Raw genomic sequence first — 21,881 nt, 5'->3', positions numbered from 1 at the left:
CTCTGGCAAGGGAAAGCTCATGGGATTTTTGCAAAGGTGGAATGTAGACCCGTTCATTCCTTCTGTTTCTCTGGGGAGAAGTCAGAGGAAAATGAAGGCAATTTCATGTACCAGGTAAATACCACTAAGCCCCATCCACAGCACAGGATCAGATGCCTCAAACGTCCCAATTAGAGGAAAATCTTAGCAAAAAAAAAAAAAAAATTCAAAACGTCTTTTTCTGTAGTAGTTTAGAACAAAAGTATATTTAATTTGTGTCTACATCTTTGTTTTTAAATTCCTCTCAAAAAAACGTCTTCATAGGTTGCAAAACTTAGAAATAAGACAGGAAGTCTCCAGAGGGCGTGTGCTCTGGAGCCAGCTGTGCCTCTGCAGGAGCCTAACTGCTCCAGCCCGGGCACCCTGCCCTGCTATGCTGGCTGCTGAGGCCACAGGCGTTGCAGAGACTCTAGAAAGTGACAAGTTTCCAATGGAGAAGCTCCTAAGAATAATCTCCAGGGGAAATCATCCTCTGGGGAAAGACAGGATCATCACCAAACGTATGTCATCCAACAGTTAATTTGGTTCTATTATCAAATTAAGAGTTCTTCAGGGAACTGCAGCTCGGTTTAAATTAGATGTGGGGAAGCTCATTTGACTGAGTTTATATATGAGACACACTCACATACAAAGAAAAACACAGAAGACAACATGTCCTTAATTTGGGGGAGGATGTATTCCAACTTGAGGGAAAAGCGAAGGCCTTTTAGTTGTGAAGCCCAATCAGGACATTCCCAGAGTTCAGCACAGCCCTCCTCAGGACAGGGCAGGCAGGATGGAAGGGTCTGTCTCTCCTGGCCCAGCCGCACACACTGGCGATGGAAGGCAGTTGCAGTGGCTGAGCTGGCAGTGCTCCTAAGGCTCTTGAGTGTTTATCAACACAGCAGGTTAAAAGTCCGCAGACACTGGGTGGAGCAGCAGTAAGCCACAAAGCCAATACTTGTCCTCCTGGGGGTGGGGAGAGACGGAGGGAGAGAGGAACGATGTTAGCTCAGGAGTGCAGCTTCTGGTTCTTCCCCACTGGAGACACTTCTTTCTTTGTTAGAACAAGTGACTAGGCATGAACAGCAGACTGCATTGTAGAAATGTAAGGTGCTGTTTTCAATCTAAGCCCAGGCTGCAGGTAAGGCGTGTATGTGCATGTGTGCCCCTTCCGTTAGAGGGGTTTGGATGGCAACCACACCTGTTAACAGCTAAGCTTTTTCATCTTCTAAAGGGCAATCAAAGAACATGAAATACATTATAAAAGTCACAGCTAAGTATAATTTTTCACATCTATATTTCCATTACCTGGAGGCTGAGGCAGGAGGATTGCTATGAGTTCCAGGGCAGCCTGAGGTACAGAGTCAGACCCTGACTCAAAACGAAAACAACAACAACATAGAAAGAAAAAGCACCACCAATTTAGCTATAAAACATACACACTGCAGAGCGTAAGCACTCCCTACCATCTGAAGGAACTCATCCTAACGCATTCACACAGAGTGCTCACAGAATAATTTCAGAAGGCTTACGTGACTCCAAGGTCTTACATAATGGAGACACTCTTCTCCTGCTTGGGCACCTTTGTGTGGTGAGTCACGAGTTCCCTGGGGATCCTCATGTGCTTTGGACAGCACAGGCTCTTAGAGGCTCCTCTTCCCACCCAGAGAGCCGACGTCTGGTGTGGTGAGAGTGCTTTGCTGTTTTCCCAGGACTGCCTGTGCTGACTGCTCAGCACTGAATCCTAACTCTGCCTTTCTCCCTTGAAGCTGCACTGCTCATCATGTGCACTCAAAATGTCAGATGGAGTGACAGAGAGTGGCAAGGTTCTGGGAGAGCAAGCAGTCGGAACACCCAAAGGCCACAGCATCGTGGAAGTCTGTGGGGTGAGATAGCCAGTTCTGACTGAACAGAATTAAAAATCAACCAAACTAACCAAAACTCAGATATGCTTAATGTCTTCCAGCCTCAGTTCAAGACACAGTGAGAGAATTTCTACAGTGACCCTTAATAAATAATTTTCTCATGAGCTAAAAGACATGGCTGAAGCCCACATTCAGAGGATAGCAAATCAGATACCAGACTAAAGGTATCTTGATTTTTCATATGTGTAAGTGTAGTATGGGTGCCTGTTTGAATGTGCATGTGTATGCATAGATGTGGGGACCAGATGTGGATACGGTGCATCTTCCTTGACCTTCCCGCCTTGTATACTGAGGCAGGGGTTCCTCGATTGAACCTAGAGCTCTCAGTTCAGCTAGACTGGCTGCTTGGCTCACTTTTCCTGGGGACTGGAATTACAGACAAGGTGGTACACCAACACCACTTTATGTCGGTGCTGTGGATCCCAACTGCAGCTGGCCCACCTGTGCATCAATTACTGCTTAGCTCTGGGAAAGGGCGATGTGAAGGTCTTTAGGTAAGGCAAAGATCTGGGTTGATGAGGACAGGAACTTAAGGCTTCGAGAAGAACTAATCTAAGAATCTTGAGCCTTTGGAGATTTCATCATATTGGAAACCAATCTATCTCCTAAGAACATTAATGTTCTCTTACATAAAAAAGGTTTCAATGGCCTCCTGTAGGGTGGCTGCTGGAAAAGGAAGTGCCTAGCCTCTCTCTATTGAGGCAGGACCCACTAATACTCAAGGCCTGTAGTACCACAAAGAGACATAAGGGACAGTATGAACATTTTTTAATACATAAACTTGTCAGCCTAGAAGATCATTATCTTGAAGAACACAAATGACCAGAATTCACCTCTGCTAACTCATGGAACCTATGACCACTGAAGAGGTTGGATTTGTAATTTAAAAGATATTCCATTACCAGATGGGTTTCTTAGACCTTAACAGTTAAATCCTAACAGGAAAAGACCAATAAGGCTTTAATATAATTTCCTTTACAGAAAGGAAGAGTTTCCAACTCATGAGGACAGTATTTGCTTGACTCCCAAATCAAACAGAAACCAAACAAAACCTAAGCCCCAGAACATGATAGACTAACATCTCTCATGAGACTAGACTAAAAGTTACTCAACAAGTAACATCAAAAGGGATTAAAACAACACACAAACAAACAAACAATACACAGAGATCAAGGGAGAGCCACTCTGGGCATGTAAGGTGGCTAAATAGTTGAATCTATCAATGCGTCAACAAGCTAAATAAGGAGAATCATATGATCTTAAATAATACTTATACAAAGCATTTAAGCTAGGAGTAGTGGTTCATTCTGGGAAGACTAGAACTGAGAGGATACAACAGGACAACAGTCATAAATTAATGGCTAGCTTGGATTACATAGTGAGTCCTAGTCCAACCATGATTACAGAATAAGACCTGTACCTCTAAAGAAAGAAAGGACTGGAGAGATGGCTCAGAGGTTAAGAATACTGTTGCTCTTGCAGAGGACCTGGTTTCAGTTCTCAGCACTTACATGGTGGTTCACAACTATCTGTAATCCCAGTTCTAGAGGACCCAACAGGCATGCATGTGGTGCATATACATATATGCAGGCAGTAATACACAGAATAAAATAAAGAAAGAGGACAGCAGGGGAGAGAGGAAGGAAGGGAGAGGGGCAGAAGGAGGGGAGGAGAGAGGGAGGGAAGGAGGGAGGGAGAAAAGAGAGGAAGGGAGGGAGAGAAGAGAGGGAGAAGGGAGAGAAGGGAGGGAGGGAGACAGGAAGACAAAGCATTTGGCAACATACACTTCTCACCCTAAATGCTATTAGCAACGAAAGAGCAAACGGTGTTCCCTTAAGATGACAGATGAGAAAAGCAAGGAGTTCCTCTCAGAACCACAGCTGAGTGCTAGAAAGTCTAACCTCTGCCATAGAGCAAGAAAAAGGCAAACAGAAGTAAAGGTCTTATGCACTGGCCAGGCAGAAAAATCCTTGTAATGTACAAAAAAAAACAACAAAAAAAAAAACCAGTAAGTACCAGCAATAAGACAGTTGCAAAAACAAATTGTATTTCTTTATACTAACAATGAACACATGGAAATTGAAGTAAAACTACCATTTATGACTACAAAAAGAAAACCAAATCTCTGGGCATAAACAAAGCAGTTCAGCATCTGTATGCTAACAATCATCAGTTGCTGATAAAAGAAATAAAGGAAAGCCTTAGTCAGTGGAGACACACCACACTCATCAGTAGATCCAGTACTGCAGACATCAGTTCTGAGCAAACTCATCTATGGGCTAAACGTAATTCTCATAGGAAATCTAAAAAGGGGTTTTGGAGACAAAACCAACCAGCCAACCAACCAACCAACCAGACCCAAGAATAAGCTAAAAAGCAAAAACTAAAACAAAAAAACGTAGACCCAAGAATGAGCTAAAACAACTTCCAAGAGAAGAAGGAAATAAGCTGTCAACTCTACTTGCGTTGTTAATCCTATGACAGCTGCAGGTTGATGCTGGGTGAGAGGCAGATCGAAGAAATGGACTAGGATCCTAGAAAAGCTGCATGAGTGTACGTAACAGAGATGGCTGATCGCCGCTGTTGATCAGCAGGATTTAGGATCATCATGGAAACAACCCCCTCGGCATGTCAGAGATTTTCTAGATTAAATTAATTGAGGTAGAAGACCCACCTTAAAGGGCAGGTGGTACCAACACAAGTTCCATGTTAGCCTGGGCTACAGAGTAAGCCAGGTGTGATGCCACCTTTAACACCAGTACTCAAGAGGCACCGGAAAGCAGATCTCTGAGTTCAAGGCCAGCATGGTCTATGAAGTGAGTTCCAGGATAGCTAAGGCTACACAGAGATAACCTGTCTTGAGAAACCAAGAGACAGAGACAGACAGAGACTTTGTCTCAAACAAACAAACAAACAAACAAAACAAAACCAACTAAATTAAGCAAACCTGTCTTTAAAAGACAAAGGGCAGTAAGGAAACTTGGCTTTGCCGAGCTCCCCTCTGTGGTCCCAGGGAATTACAGCACGACCCGTGCTAGGCAAGTGTGCTCTGCCCTGATCTATGTCTCCAGCTTTTACTTTCCACTTTGAGACATGGTCTTTTTTCTTACTTTGTTTTCCAGGCTGACCTTGAACTTACTCAACAGCCCAGGAAGATGCTGGAGTTGCAATCCTCTGCCTCATCTACTCCCTGGTCCTGAACCTCCAAGCCTGGCTGGAATTGTTTTTCTTACTGTAGGAAATTATATACGCTTTTTGTTAGTTTCCATTGCTGTTAAGTTTTTGTTTTGATAGTGTGGGGTGGTAGGATCTAGGGACTCACATGCTAGGCAAGCACTCCGATGCTGAGCAATGTTTCCACCCTTCTCTATTATTAAAGTCAGAACTCTACCTGTAGTTATTTTTATTCGACATTGGGATATATACATTTGTATAAGTCACAAGTAAAATGGCTTTAGACACAAAAGATATTAAGTGTATAATGCATCTTGGAGAATTAGCTGATAAAAGTGGACTCTGCCTTTTACGATTTATTTTAGCTTTACTTGTTTGTGTGTGTTTGTGTGGGGCTGTGTACATGAGTGTAGCTGCCCTCAGAAGCCGAGGGACTGGATGCCTCTGGAGCACACACAACTGCTGGGGAGTGCTCCAGCTTAGTCTTGGTTTTAACGATAATTACAGGAAGCCAACTCCTTCGTAGCAAGGATACTATCCTTAATGCTGGAACCAGTAAGCTTCTAACTGTTAAGCTCTAAGTAAAAGAAGGTAAGTCTATGAAGGCCTGCTGGCAGGATGAGTGGCCCAGAGGCTCTACCTGGGCTACAAGGACACGACAAGGCTGTATACTTATGTTTCCCAGAGGCTCCTGTAGCAACAGGCTGTGTCTGTATATTGTGTGGATGGTTCAGTTGTCTGACGCAAGTCCACTGTGTGCTCACTGTGGCCCCAGAGGCTTGACGGTTTTAAGGGAGAAAGAGAACTAAGCAATAGCTCCAGTTAGGAAAGGCTGCCGACAAGTTCTACAAAGACCTCGAGGCATGACGCATACGTAGAATCTGTGTGTTTACAGCTGAGGCAGAAGAAAGAGCATTTGAGCTAGTTTTAAAATACAGAACTACGATGATTCCTTACGAGACAAATCACAACGCTGCTGGCACAGACTAGAGCCCACAAGCATCGCGAGAAATGTGGGATTTTCTCTTGTAATGTGTTTGCTGATTAAAAATAAAAAGCATATCTTTGACTCATTACAGAAATTCAAGCCAAAAGAAGAATAATATTTATATGAGCTGATAGAATGAAGTCCCACGCACATAACTTGTGGAAAAGTCACCTAACAGTGTGTCGTATACTGTTACATTTATGCCGTGGCAATTTTCTCACGAGAACATCCCTGTGCAGAACCAGAGGCTGCCCCAGACTCTGGGAGCAGGAAGAGTTAGGTAATGTAGTTACTGTAAATTCCTAGTACTGAGCACAGCACACAGTAGGTGGTCTATTAGTAATTTCTGAATAAGGCAATGAGAAAGAAACAGAAAGAACACCTGTTGGCAGTTAGTTAAGACAGGCCTGTGTTCCCAGCTACCCAGGAGGCCGAGGCAGGAGAACAGCAACTTCAAGGCCAGTTTGGGCAACATATGAGTCCTGGCCTCAAAAGATGAAATGTAAGGAGGGCAGGAATGGGTATAGCTCAGTGGCCCATCACTTGCCTAGCACATGGGAGGTTCTAGGTTCCATCCTAATCCTAGGGGGAAAATAAAAACCAAACAAATATATATCTTTTGAAGAGTATTTTTCTTATGGGACCTAGCATAAGTTACCTTGAGGGTGTCAATAGGCTTCTCTTAGAGGGAAAAATAATCCCAAACATCCATGCAAATAATGTATTTCTGATATGACTTGGTTTTCTAGAAGTAAGTGATAGGAATAAAAGAAAGGGCAAGGAGGTGTGGAACATCTCACAGGAGAGCACACGAGGAAAGAACTATCTGGAAGAGGTCATTAAAAAGTAGACCGCCATCTAGAGGGAGGAGGGAGTGTGGCCGTGTCCTGCACACCTAACCAAAGGGTCCTGGTCCCAAGGTGCAAGGCCCTCAAACCCACAGCGCTCATGTAGTCACTCTGCAGCACAGACTAAGATTCCCTCCAAGAATCAGAGTGTCATTCCAGGACTGACAGCAGCCTGAATGGAGCCACCTCACTGCTGCCTCCCCCAGGCCCTTTTATTGTACATAGGTCAATACATGCCAGCGTGTGCCTTCTGAGATGCACAGAGCACCAAAGTATTTCTTACAAGGATTCAATGGCCTACTCATGTTTTAGCGATTAAGGTTCAATTTCTAAATTGATTATCAATTTTTAAAAATAAAATTCTATCTTCTTTGGTAAGTCATGACAAAGCTTTTCTACAAATATACAGTTGTTTATATGTAATATTGCATATGTATACACATGTCCATAAACACAAATGTTCACATTCATATTAACAGAAATCAGTCGATATTATGTATACTTTTATGCAACATATCTTCAAACATTCTGGTAAATTAGGAATTTTTTGTTATGGCCAGCAAGGTGGCTCAGTGCATAAAGGCATTTGTGATGCTGAACTCCAGACCTGAGTTTGATCATCCCTGGAGCCCATGTAAAGATGGAAGAAGCAAGCAACTTCACAAAACTGTGCTTGGACTTTCACAGACGTGTTACACACATACATTTTGTTTAGAACTGTAAAAAAAAAAAATCTTGTGTGCATATAGGGTTGAAAATTAAAAATGCAAGTGTGCCAACCACATTCTGGCTGGAGCTTGTCCCCAGAAGTCAACTGCTGACAGTGGCTGCCAGCATGATGGCATGTTTGGCAGAACCTTTACGAAATGGGGCTATCGGGCTGGTGAGATGGCTCAGTGGTTAAGAGTGCCGACTGCTCTTCCAAAGGTCCTGAGTTCAAATCCCAGCAACCACATGGTGGCTCACAACCATCCGTAACGAAATCTGATGCCCTCTTCTGGAGTGTCTAAAGACAGCTACAGTGTACTTACATATAATAAATACATAAATTTTTTTTTTAAAAAAAAGAAATGGGGCTATCATGAGGTGTAGGGTCCTGGAAGCTTCAGTGTCATGAGTGGATGATACCTGTGCTGGGATGAATATGAATGACTCCCATTGGCTCACAGACTTGAACACCTGGTCTTAGGGAGTGGCACTACTTGATAGGGATTAGGAGGTGTGGCCTTTTTGGAATAAGTGTGTCATGGAGATGGGCTTTGGGTCAAATGCTCAAGTCAGGTCCATGGCCTCTTCTTACTGCCTGTGGATCCTGATACAGAACTCTCAGCAACCTCTCCATTACCATGTCTGCCTGTGTGCTTACACACATCATGCTATGACAATAAGGGACTAAAACTTGAAATGTACTCGTGCCCAAATTAAATGCTTTCCTTTGCAGGAAACTGCTATAGTCACAGTCTCTCTTCATAGTGACAGAACATTGAGTGAATGAGCCTGATCTGGTGGCTTTGGAATATGAAGGGCAGAGCCCAGCTTCTGCCATGTCTTCTGCCTCACTTCTCCTGCCTCATCACATGTCCTTATGTCACTGAGGTGCCGCCACAGCTAACCAGATGCTAGCTCCATGCTCTTGAGTCTCTGTGACTATGAGCAGAATAAACATTCTTTCTTTGTAGAACACTCTGCCTCTAGTATTTTTTTGAAGGAACACAAAACAGTGTTAGGCATCTCAGACTTTGTAATTCCCAATTCTTCCTTCCAAGACTAATTACAAAAATGGTTGACTTGATATCTTTCAGGCTTTTCAGTGCATGTGCTGAAGTCATATATGCATGTGAATGCACACAGATATACACATGTGTGCTTCTTTCTATTCTCTTTTCCAAGATAGGGTTTCTCTTTGATACGGCTCTGGTTATCCTGGGATTCACTCTGAACTCACAGATCTGCCTGTGTCTCCCAAGTGCTGGGACTAAAGGCATATGTCATCACTCCTGGCTCTGGCTCTACATATGTATTTCAAAACTATCTTGCTCAGACTATTAGGGAATATTAGTTTTGTCTTTTTGAATGCCTCTTCCAACAGTATTCTCACTATCCAATACAGTGACTGAAATGCAGGGATGGAGCCTGACTGCCAGGGTTCAGATCCCAGCTCCACCATGAGACTGCTCTAGTGCGCTGAGGATTACAGTTATGCTGACCACATGAAGTGCTGAGGGTTATGACTCAGCTTAGCAATAGCTGAACAAGGAGGCACCTGAGCCTGGCACACCGTGGGAGGAAATGTATGGCAGGCTACCACTCACCGGTCAATCGGGAGCTCCTGGCGCTAGGGCTTTCCACAGCACCCTCAGGGCCCAACTGCACAAAAGAAGGGCTGTTAGCCACCCAAACCAGATGCACTCTGTACTGCCTGCAATGCAAACTTAATCCAGCATTATGGACGAGCCATACAGGCAGCTGTTTCTAACTACCCTGGTGAGTTAAGTGAGCCCTTTTAAAGCTGGTGACAGCTGCTTTTATGGCAAACTGCTTAGGCTATAGGCCCCCACTGCTCAGGCAAATCACTCTCAATGTTGCTGTGGTCATTTTTACAAGATGAGATTCATATTTAAATTAACAGACTTTGAGTTAAGCAGATCCCTCCCTCCCATACAATAGGTGAGCCTCCCCGACTAATCTTAAGAGCAGAGCTGTTGAAGACATTCTCCCCGAGACACAGAAACCCTGTCTGATCTTGCGGCTGCTACTCGGAAGCACTGTGTGCCACCGTGAAGTTCTGAGTAGCAGTCCTCACAATTGTCCGTGAAATCAGTCAACCCTTCTCTCTCAATCTGGGAGGAAAAATGAAAATCTCTTGAGAACCTGCTACAGCGAAGTGATGGCTTGCTGTAATAAACACACCCAGGAATGTGGAAATAGTGCCACACTGGCTAATAGAGGCTGGAAGGCTTTGAGGTACAAGATAGAAAAAAACCTATGCTGCTCACAACTGCTACAGACAGAAAGATAGGAGAATGTGGTGAGGAAAGACTGGGACTAGAGAGGGCGTTTTTATGGTCTTCGGGACACAGAGTTGCCTGAACACAATGCTGATATATGTAGTGTGCTCCCCATGACATAACGGAACACGGCCCTGGAAACCATGGACTGCTCTCTGCCTTCACCGAGCCACGTTCTCTGAGGCAGAAAGCAGAACTTAGAGGTGATAGTGAACTAACATCTCTGTGGTTTCTAAGTCAGGTGCCCAGTACACCCCTTGATTTGTCGCTTACAGTAAGATGTGAAGGGAAAGAAGGAAAGCAGGGGAATTTTATTGTTAACCAAAAATGAAGCAGACCTTGAAGATTTGGAAAATTCAAGCTTTCTTGAAGCAAATGTTGAGTATGGTGTGGTGGGGAAACCTTTCTTAACTAGATCAGGTTGAAAGACAAGTCAAAAATAGACTCTGGAGAAAAGGCAGCAGTTTCAACAAGTGGTCGTGGTCAAACTGTGTGGCTACATGCAGAAATGCTGCTCTCTTGGACAGGTCAAGGAAAGAGGAAGATGGAGGACTGTAAGACATTTGGGTCTCATGGGTCAGAATGGGCTCATGAGCCATCCAGCTGTAAGCACGTTCTGCCTGAAGGAAAAAAAAAATCAGCCTGAGGTGGGGTTTACCAAGCCTGAGGGGTGGGGCTGTCCTGCTAGGGGGCACCAAGAAGACAGTCCATGGTGGCCTGTGGGGCTTCTGCTTGTTAGAACCTGGGACCCTTCTTTCCTTCAAAAGTTCTCTCATCTCATACTATGCTGTGTATCCCCTACCTGCCCCACATCACACACAGGAACGGAGGGAGACACTGTCTGCTTTCATGTTTGCAGATGGAGTCTTGCCTAGGAAGAGGAATATTCTAAGTTTTGCCTGTACCTAATGTAAACAATATTTAAGACAAGAATCTGTACATTTAAGAGTTGATGCCAAAGGTGCTTAATGTTTAAATGTTCCTCAGCCATTTGTTTCTCGTCTTGGGAACTGTTTAGTTGTACCCCTTTTATAAGTTGGGTGGCTTTTTGATGTTCACGTTTTGTTTTTTTTTTTTTTTTTCTATTTTAGATATTAACCTTTTACTGGATACATACTTGGTAAAGCTCTTTTCCCATTCTGTAGCCTGTCACTTTGCCTGAGTGACGGTGTCCTTTGTTATACAGACATGAAATCTCCTCTACTGTCATTCCTAGTGCCAATGAGCTCAAGACTATTTCCACTTTGTCTTCTATCAGATTCAGGGAGTTCAGCCCTATGTTAAGGTTCTTAATCCATTTAGAGTTGAGTTTTGTGCAGGGTGAGAAATATGGGTCTGTTTACATTCTACTACATGTAGCCACACAGTGTGACCAGGACCATTTGTTGAAGATGCTGTCTTTTCCCCAGTGTCTATTTTTGACTTCTCTTTAAAAAGTCATGTGTCTTTAGGTGTGTGGGCTATGTCTGGGTGGACATGTTGCCTCATGTCTGTGATCCTAAGACTATGGAGGCCAGCCTGGCTTACAGGAAACAAAATCTTTTACACACATTGGAACAAAGTGAGTTATTTTGTGAGAAAGGCATGGACTGTGTGTTGGGGGGCGAGTAACACTCTGGAATCACACATTGTCTTTAAGTTCCTTTCCTGACAATGATCATAAACCCTTTGGAATTGTCTGCATGTGGATAACCTGACTGGCCCCTCAGTGCACAATTACACAGTTCCCACTTTCAGCCCCACCCCATCTTCCGTCATCTGGGAGAGCATAAAGTGCTAATCTGAGTTGGTTCCCAGTGGCCAGTGACCTCATCGCTTACATCTATGAAGTACATTAGAAACTGAAAGAACTGGGTTTGGATAGCTTCCAGAGAGTAGACAATGTGGTATAGAGGGCAGTGGATCTCAGAGGGCATGGCTGTTCAGCGCACTTCCCACATGCCCTGCCCTCTGCAATTCTTCCCCCTGGCTGCTCATCAGGAGTCTCCATAATAGCAGGGAAACATAAGTGAAGTGCTTCTCAGAGCTAGGAGCCATTCTAGAAGATGAACTGAACCCACGGAGGAAGTGATGTCAACTGTCTCTAAACAGCTTTCTATCCATAGATCACTGTTGCTTTTAGCCTTGGTTAGAGAAGCTCCTGTTTCCAGTGGGAAGTGGTTAGCAGAGCCTTATAATTGGCCAAGGCATTGAGAGTAAGACTCTGGAGTGTCAAGCCCTAAGTGGAGTATGGGACGTTGTGGAAAGACTGTAAGAGCCAGAGGACAGGAAAGATTGCTAGGAAACACTAAGTGGTTACACCCATGAGCTCACAGCAGTGGTGGTGGAGCCTGCACAGGACTGAGCCCATCCATCAACATCCCAGCGAGAAGAGGAAGGGGCTTATGGAACCTCCCGCCTCCCTGAGGATGCCACTTACTGGGAGAAAGGAGTGTCGTAGTTCAAGGTGATGGAGGTACCACCAGTTGTTCCTCAAGGACATAACCTCCCATCCTAACTAAATGCAGTCAGCGCCCTCTCTCTCTCTCTCACTCACACACACACACACACACACACACACACACACAAACATAGGAAGATCTGGGGAGACAAAGGGCGTAGAAGTAGAGGGAAGGGGTTAAGAGGACAAAGGAAGAGTATATTACCAAAGTACAATATGCACGTATACATACATGCAATTGTAAAAGAATAAGTTTAAATGTTTATTTTAAAAACGTAAAGTTTCCAGAGTGGTGGTTTTTTCCTTGTTTTTCTTATCTCAAATGTACTAGAGATCATTATGGGTAGAGTTTTATCTCTCCAAATTCCTTATAAGTGGTCCCAGCCCCTAGTATTTCAGAATGTGTCTTAATACCCTCCTCAAGGGGGCTGGAGAGATGGCTCAGCAGTTAAGAGCACCGACTATTCTTCCAAAGGTCCCGAGTTCAACTCCCAGCAACCACATGGTAGTTTAACCATCTGTAATAGGATCTAACGCCCTCTTCTGGTACTGTCTGAACACAGCTACAGTGTACTTAGAGATAATAAATAAATAAATAAATAAATCTTTTTTAAAAAGGCCCCCCTCATTGCAGAGGGGTCCAGCACATATCCTGAAGTGAATAACACGGGCACACAGAGGCCAAGAAGAATGCTGAGATAGACACGTCCTGTTGGATCCCCAACCAGGTCTATAACAATCATGCCACAGAGTGAAGCTTCCATGAAAACCCGGAGACAAGGGAGGGTATGCCACACCTCTTCCCCAGGTCTCTTCTGAGCATCACTGAGTATGTACTCTTGTGATGTTCTTTACAATAAGGTGGCTATGTACTTTCCTGGGCTCTGCGAGTTGCTCAAATAAGTTAACTGAACCCAAAGAATAAACTGTGGGAGCCCTGACTGTACCGACTACTTAGAGGCATTGGTCAAGCTAGCTGGGACTTCTGAGTGTTTTGCAGATGGGGAGGACAACCTTGGGGTCTGAGCCTCAGGCTGTGGGATCTGCTACCATCTCCAGGTAGACAGTGCCACACAACTGGTGTCATGTGTGTGGAAAACCCTGAACACTATATTGTGTATACAGTAAAACAAACAGCACAAGTTTGGATTGGGGGCTTGTTTGTTTTTCCCAAGAACAAGCATCAAATTAAAAAGGTTCAGAGTAGAGCTTCTGTACACAGAGAACATTAAAAAATACAAAGCGGTTGAAACAGGAACCTACAGCGTATCGAATAGGATTACTCGGGGCGAGGGAGGAATAAGCAGAGCTTGGGAGAGGAGCAGGCAGAGACAGGGAAAGGAGGCTTCCTCTGCTGAACGGCGATCGTGTGTGCCAGGTGTTTGCCTTCCTCATCTGTTACTTACAGCTATGGCCAACAACGCAGACTGTTCTGTCCCCATTTTGAGGCTCAGGGAAGCTTGGCAGGCTGCCCAGGTTCTCAGTGCAAAGTCTATGCTTTCTGTCTCTTATCCCACTTAGAGTAAGGAACAGAAACAGGGCTGGGGGTATACACCTTGCCCACAAAGCCATGGGCTCTGTTCCCAGCCCTGGGAGAAAGAAAGAAGGGAAACAAAGACAGGAGAAGAGGGAGGAGAGGGCAGTAGAGGAGCAGGGGGCAGGTTCCATGAAATGATCCAAGGCTGCTGTGGGCACACCCCTGTCACCATCCCTCAGGAGGCCGAGGCACAAAGTTCCTGTGTTTGGGGCCAACCTTGGCTGTTACATAACAAGATTCCATCTCACACCAAAATGATCACAATGGAACTCACACTGGCACTGACAAGGAGGGAGGCGCTCCCACATTTGGAAAGCTCCCCAGACAACTGAGAGCATACTCTGTTTTTCTTTCTTTCTTAGCTTTAAGGAACTCAGACTTAAGCTGTAGGTGGTGGCGCATGTCTGCGACCCCAGCATTGTGGGGGCAGAGGCAGGAGGATGAGGCCATCCTCTGCTCACTGCTAGTTTCAGACTCTGTCTCAAAGGGAGGAGGGGAAAAAAAAAAACCCAAACATGAAAACTCGTAAGCCAAGGCCAGACCCACGGGGGCTTTTCCAATGCTCCACTCTTCCCCGTCTGGCGTTCTTGCTCTCTGTAACAGCATTGGCTCGGGACTTTACTTAGTGAGCATTCGCCATGAATGCAAAGCACCCTGCCAAGGAATGCAGAGTGGTACGGGAACGCCGTTGGAAGAGTTGGATTCTGAATCCAACAGAACCGGCGCTCACGTGCAGCGTGCGGCTCACGCTTTCGGTTGTGCCAGGTGAACACAGGGATGAGCTCTCCTTATACAAAGCCCCCTCCCCTTGCATGTGGGGTGGAACTAGAAAGAATGAGCTGCTCCAAACAACACGCACAGCTGTGCGCATGCTCTGTACATGCCCCGTATCTGCCCCAAAGCCGAACTGAGGAGGGCACCAGGCTTTCTTGCAGTAGTGAAAACAAGCAGGTTTCACTTAGTCCAGTGGTTCTCAATCTTCCTAAAGCTGCAGCCCTTTAATACAGCTCCTCCTGTCATGGTGATGCCCCCCCATAAAAATAATTTCATTTCTACTTCATAACTGTAATTGTGCTCTTGTTATGGATCGGGATATAAATTGTGTTTTCCAATGGTCTTAGATGACCCCTGTGAAAGAGGCTTTGAAACCCCACAGGTTGGGAACCCCTGATTTAGCTTCCTTATGCTGCAGACTCAGCATCCCCTCCGTGCATGATCCCCTCATTCCCATGTTGCATGGCTGGCCCAAGTTAAGCCCTGGTGCCCACTTAGGCTTCATCACCTCTGGTGCAGGCCTGCCATCGGCGTCTCTCTCAAGGGGAAGAGCTTAGGATAGACGAAGGTAAACATGGGCTCACTACACCGGTGACAGTGCCCCAGGGGGCAGTGCAGCAGCTCCAGGAGACTTCTGGGTAATGAGATTGGAGACAAAAAGTTCAGATCTGAAACAGAAGAGAAAAATCAGACACATGAGTGAAATTTCCTATTTCCTTCAACTAGACGTTTGAAATTCCTCTTTGTTACCAAGTAAGTTCAAATAGTTAAAAGTAAGTATATCATGTTGAAAATTCTGTTATCTGATAAAACATTCAATAAAAATCTAACATTATTAGAAAATGAAAGATGTTTTTTATAGTTTTGATACTAAAGGAAAATGAAAATCCACTCTTTTATGAGCAGCTAGAAACTGTCCTGAGGCAGAGGCAAGGAAAGAATTAGATCAAATAGTCTTTAGGAACAAGGATCAAACACGCAGAGCAGGCTTTCCTAAGTCAGAGAATTAAAGGAGGGTGAGGTCTGGAGACCACAGCAGCTGCTGTTAAGTTCTCCTCAAAGCTATCAGCCGTTCTGTCAATTAAACACCGACGAGGAGAGCCTACGCATGGAAAGGCTGATTACAGAAAGTATCAGATGCTGGAAGTCAAAGAGGATGAGAGGAAGATAAGGAAGCAAGGTTTGCCTTGTTCATTCTCGTGAACACAGGTAGGGAATGGTCTTCCCAGCCCAGTCTGAGCCATGCAAAGGACACATCTAGCGCGAGCCACCACAGCCACCCAGGCAATCTTGACAAGTGTTTACCCTTGTTTTAGCCATGTGGTGAAGGGAGGAATGCTCAAACTGAGGTGACATCTCAAGTTTACCAGCTAATCCTGGCAAGGACACAGAAACTGTCTTTTAGAACTTTTCAGATGATTGAAATCCACTTAGAAAAATATAATTTCTACATAAGTAAATAAATTTCTGTTCTGTATAAACAAAAAGGATAAACAAAACCAGCCTACAGGTCAGCAATATGGCTTAGTAGGTAAAGGCGATTGCCATCAAACCTGGAGATCTGAGTTCGATCTCTGGAACACACATGGTGGGAGAACCAACTCCCCCTCTATTTTTAAAAGAAAATTAAAGGAGGGCATTTTTAAAAACAGCTTAATTTTGGACTAACTAGATATTCCTGGAAAGCTAAGCTGGTTTTGTTTTAGTTGAACTCCACGGTCCCTCTCCAAATGCAAAGACAAAGCATTTAGCAGCTTTAAAAACATAAATATGGTTCAGCAGTTAAGAGCACTTGATGAATTTGAGATCCAACACACATGTCAAGTGTTTGGGGATTGTGAGTACCCACAAAATGGCCTCTGTGGGTACCCCACCCCCAAAACATGTACATACACACAAACACATAAGTACAACTTTTTTTGCAATATGAGATATTTTAGTAACACAGTTCGGGTTAGTCGGTTGCTTATTCATTCTTGCTTGCTTTTCTCCTGCCCCAGCCCCAGCCCCAGCCCCGCCCCAGCCCCGCCCCAGCCCCAGCCCCGCCCCGGCCCGTACTTTCTTGATGTGCTTCCTTCTAATCTGAGCCGAGCAATGCCTTTACAATCTAGATACTCTCCAAACAGGCATCAGCCTGCTTGCTAGTACTGACAAAGGCTTTTGGGATTTCTTCTCCTTACAGTTGCTGGATCCCGGGAGACAGAGGTCAAGCCCAGCCTTTCTGGAGGAGACATGTGACTCTGTCCCCACTGTTTGCCTTTCACTTCAAGCACACACATGTCCACACCAGGTTTTCTAACTTATAGTTTCTCTGGGAACTGCTGCCCTCTACAATGAAAACCACATTTTAATAAATGCTTCTGTGGGTCTGCATGGGGTGCCAAAGGAGCCAGTGTTGAAACTATTAAAGCTTAGCAAGCTTCGGGGGGCTGAGACAGGAAGACCACTGACATACTCAATGCCCAGAAACTTTACACTTGGTTAAGATGGTAAAGTTAGTGTGAAATTTGTATGCTGCCGTGATAAAAGGAAAAAAAAGATGAAAAGCAAAACAGACAGGATAAAAGACAAGTCTTTGTTTCCTGACTGAGACAGCAGGGAAGACCCACGTGCTTACCTTTCCAAAGCCCGTGGTAGGTGCGGTAGAGACTCCGCATGGTCAGTTCTTGCAGAGGCAGGACATGATCACTCTCTGTGCCTATTGTCTTCACCTCTGCTGGGAGGAAGACAGTCAGCTGCCCAGATGAAAATGTCAGCAGCCTCACCTCTGACAATTGGATGGGGATGCCACAGCTGCATAAAGACACAGCACAGGGGCATCAGTCATGAGGTAAGGCTTCAGGCCAGGTCACAAGGCATTCACAGGCATATATAACAATCCATGGTGGCTGAGTTGATGCTGACCCAGGCTCTTTACTCAATCCTGGCCAGAGACCAGAAGCAGCTGGAGTACAGGTTACAGTGTCACTTACAGCATCACGCATTCCTCTATAGTAGGCTTCCTTCAGAAGATCTGTAAAGCCTGCTGCAAGCTCCACCTTCCCCCCTTTTAGTATCAAGTTTATGTTGCTGAAAGCTTCCAAATTAATTTTCTCTTCTTAAGAGTTTCACTGTACAAAGAATTTACTACATAGATGAGGCTGGCTTTGAACTTGCAGGGATCCTCCTGATTCTGCCTCTTAAGTGCTGGGGTGACAGGGTACAATACCATGCTGGGCTTACCTTTTAGAAGTAAAGAAAGCTGGTGAGATGGCTAAGTAGGGAAAGCACGTGCTGTATAATAAGCAAGCCTCACCACCTGAGTTTGAGTCCCCAGATTGCACAGAAACACAAACACCTGCAATCCAAGTGTGCCCTCTCAGAAGATGGGAGACGGGACAGGAGAGCTGCCAGAAGATTGAGGGCCAGTTAGCATGGCTATGAATCAGTAAACAGCACTGACTTATCTCAAACAAGGTGGAAGGTGACATTTGAAGTTGTCCTCAGACCTCATATGCCATGGTATGTACCAGCATCCCCCACAGCAGGGATGGGTGCTGGGGGAGAGTTGGGTACTCGGTTGAGATACTCTACTCTAACATTTTTAACATTTTGTGTGTGTGTAGAAAAATCTAAGCCCATGGGCATACATTTAAAGTGCCAGATATTAACTTTAGTGGTTCTTTTCATTTACATGTGGGCAGATATATAAGCCAGGAATGTTAGCTTGAGTTTGGTTTTAACTCATGGCTCACTTTCCCACAGCCTGGGTCCCTTCTTCTAGCCCCTGAATAGGCCAAGCAATGCTCTATCTAGTTCCTGCTTGTTCTGTGGCTCTAACCATACCTCCAACTGGGGTCATTAGGTACCTAAAAGCCTACTTCCCTTTCTTCTGCAATGACTAAAGGCTTTAACAAAGGCAGTTCTATGAGCACTGCCTAGTGAGTTCTGGCTGTCAACCTGACACAGCCTAGAGTCATCTGAGGGAAGAACCAAAGAACAGTCCAGAGCAGAATAGCCTGCGATCAGTTAACCCCTGCAAGAGACTGTCTTAATTGATGACTCTTGCGGGTGGGACTAGCCCACTGTAGGCGGCTCACTTCCTAGGCAGGTGGTCCTGGGCTGTGTAGGAAGACTAACTGAGCAGGAGACAGCTAGCAAACCAGTGTTCCTCCACCATTTCTGCTCTGACTTCCCTTTATGATGGAATGTGATGGGGGGAGGGAGGACAAATAAAGCCTCCCCCACCCCAGGTTGCTTTTGGTCAGTGTTTTAGCACAGCAACAGAAAAACAAACCAGAACTATGACTAGGATAATATCTTTTGACTTTGACCAGAAAAGACAAGGACACAGGGTACGGGGACTGGAAGGCAGGAGCCCGAGGCTCCTTTGCTCATTCCGAGTTTATTCCTGCGCCCCTTCCTTCACCTCACTGGGAAACAAGTCTGGAACAGTGCCACTGCAATCCTCGGGGCCGAATGAGTCTTTCCAGAGGACTTTGAGGGGAATGTTGCCGAGGGGCGCACTTTGACTCAAGAGCTCGGCAGTTTAGACTAAAATGCCACACAGAATAAAAGGCAGGTGCCACGAGCAGTGGTCAGAGCCTGAAGACAAAGGCTGTGCATGAATTCCAGGCGCTGGAAAAAGGACTTAGGTTGTGGGAGCGTGGGCCAGGAATGTTGGCTCAAGTCAGGGAGTTTTAATTCATGGAGAAGACTACTAGATGTCTGTTTCCAAACTGTGTGGAGATATGGACAGCGAAGAGACTTCATTATAAAGAAGGGAAGAAAACTGCAGACACATGGGGGGGGGGGGGCGCAGGACTGAGCGAGTCAGGAGGGTCCAGACAAGGTAGGGGAGGGGAGGTGCAGACCACAGAGTTCAGTAGAAGCCAGGGGCCTTCCTTCTCTGCAAGGTGTAAAAGCAAACAAGTCACACTTCAGAACTGCCGATAACTTGGCGGGGGGTGGGGGGTGGGGGGGGGGTGGGGGTGTCTGACCTGTTCTAAGAGAGCGGCATTACTCTCCAGAGGCAGGGAAACTACCTTCACTTAGTGATTTCCTTTTCAGAAGAGCTACTTTAGTTCATCTGATCATATGAACTTTGGTATTTTAGCCAGAAGTCTTTTTTCAAGTGTTATTTCAAAACAATGTAAATTTAAATGGCAGAAATAACAATAGCTTATTTCCATGAGCTAAACAGTATAAAAATGGAAAAAGAAGTGAATGATTTTTTTATTCTAGGCTTTCCACCTTCAAACCCTACCTCCTGTCTCAGTCCCAATGCTATTTTGGTGCTTTTTAAAGTTTATTCTCTATACTCATGAGAAAAGAAAAAAAGAGAGAGGGGGAGGGAGGGAGAGAGAGAGAGAGAGAGAGAGAGAGAGAGAGAGAGAGAGAGAGAGATAGGAAGGGAGGCAGAAGGGAAGGGAAGGGAAGGAAGGAAGGAAGGAAGGGAAGGAAGGAAGGAAGGAAGGAAGGAAGGAAGGAAGGAAGGAAGGAGAGAAAAAAGCAGAGATAGCCCCTTTCTTTTAGTCTGCTCCCTTAATCAAACAAGAGCACAAAGCACTACAATGTTCTGCTCACATAATCAATCATGTGGGCCATCAAGACACAGCTAGAGAAGTCTTTTAAACAGTGTGACTGGAACTTACTCTGTTCATCTCAGCCTTTTCAGTTTTCCCTCCTAGCACACGGCGTTACAATGAAAGCAACATATCCTTATGTACAGAAATTTTCATGACTGAAGATACTATTCCCCAAAAGAAAACTGCTAGCCATAGAAACAGTTGTAACTACAGAGAGGCTGTGGACTGTACTGTCCGAGATGGCAGGGCAGCGGCTGCTTGTAGCAGTCTGACAGGTCTGGCGGATGGCTACCCACAGCACGCGTTCTAGTTTATAACCTCTGGGGATGCTTACTGGTCATTCACATTCCTCTTCTGTGACCTAACCATTCACACTTTTGCTTACTGTTCAACTGAATCAAAAGTCGATTCTTAGACCCTTTCATATTGGCAAATCCTTCTCACACCTGAGGTGGGCATCTCCTCCTTTTAGAGATGGTCCCTCTCCCCACTCAGCTGTCTGCCCCGCTGTTACAAGCACCCATCCTTCCATTCCCAACATCTGACTCTTCCGATTATTAGGAGGGTTGTCCTAAAGTTTCTTCTAGTTACATACTCTATTATTTTACATGCAGATGTTCTTTCTTTCTTTTTCTCTTTTGCCCATGTTATAAATAGAACAACCTATAGTGTTATCAAATACAATACCTGTTCACCTCTGAACTGGAGTGCCATCTTCACCATGCTAACTTCCCAAGCAAACACTTTTGAATTAATTGAGGGCTTTTCCGTGTTAGTGCGACATCTGTCAGCCCTACGGGGCTCTGATGACTCTGCCTTACAGAAGACAGTCAGCTGATATGTCTGCCTGCAGATCCTTCTTAAAGCCTTTTCTTGCAACTCTAAGTTGTTTACTTTTTACCTTGAACTTTACACTAGCTTTAGCTGGACATCAACCCAAACGTTCCTGGGATTCGGTTCTTTGAACATGAAGTATAGTATTGATTCTTGGTTTTCAAAGATCTATTTTATCAGGTAAAGATACCCCCTCCCCTGCTGCCACCCAATTTGCTGACAGGATTTCCAGTTTGTCTTTTGAATTAGAATATCTGTTGTTTTCCTTTTCCTTCACAGGAAGTAGGGATACAAGGTAGTGGCCATCCTAGAAACTGAAACCCCACAACTCATCCCAAGATGCACACTGAGACAGCTGTTAGTGACCACACCCTGCCAGACGATCACTTATCTGTAAGGGTCAAATAAGAAGTCGGGAAAATAAAAAATAAAAACCAACCAAACAGGGGAAACTCTTAAAGATAACAACCAGTAAAAAGGCTACTAACTATAAAAAGGAGCGGTGGTGGTTGATACTGACTGAGGGGGGAAAATGGAACTGACAGAAAAACCTGCAACTGTTGGGGCACCCTGGGGCCCACAGTTCTTGGGATGAGGAGTTAAGAGGACTGAGTACTGCAATGTTTTGTGTGTGGTGACCCAACAGGAAGAGGATGCCACATGGAAGGAAACAGACTTAGGAAAATAACAGCCATCTGTCAAGTGGAATTTTGGCAAATGTCTTATTTTTTTTTGTGGCAACCCAGCAAGGGCATAGTGCCCAGG

General features: G+C 45.0%; 1 protein-coding gene across 2 annotated transcripts in view; it reads right to left on the bottom strand.

Annotated features, from left to right (window-relative positions):
- Positions 1-693: 693 nt before the first annotated feature.
- Lrrc28 (leucine rich repeat containing 28) overlaps positions 694-21,881 on the bottom strand; it is a 129,505-nt gene continuing 108,317 nt past the window's right edge. For both annotated transcript variants that reach the window (XM_021168028.3, XM_021168029.3), the window contains 3 exons: positions 17,333-17,508; positions 15,224-15,383; positions 694-987 (listed from right to left, as the gene is read on the bottom strand). In XM_021168028.3, the coding sequence (XP_021023687.1) occupies positions 915-987; positions 15,224-15,383; positions 17,333-17,508 (409 nt within the window). In that variant the 3' untranslated portion in view covers positions 694-914. The remainder of the gene's footprint in view (positions 988-15,223; positions 15,384-17,332; positions 17,509-21,881) is intronic.

The sequence above is a fragment of the Mus caroli genome, unplaced genomic scaffold (genome assembly GCF_978045245.1).
Source record: "Mus caroli unplaced genomic scaffold, Mus_caroli_1 scaffold_8, whole genome shotgun sequence".
Classification (NCBI taxonomy): domain Eukaryota; kingdom Metazoa; phylum Chordata; class Mammalia; order Rodentia; family Muridae; genus Mus; species Mus caroli.
The sequence above is the reverse complement of the archived record's forward strand: the minus strand, read 5'-3'. Positions and strand labels throughout refer to the sequence as shown.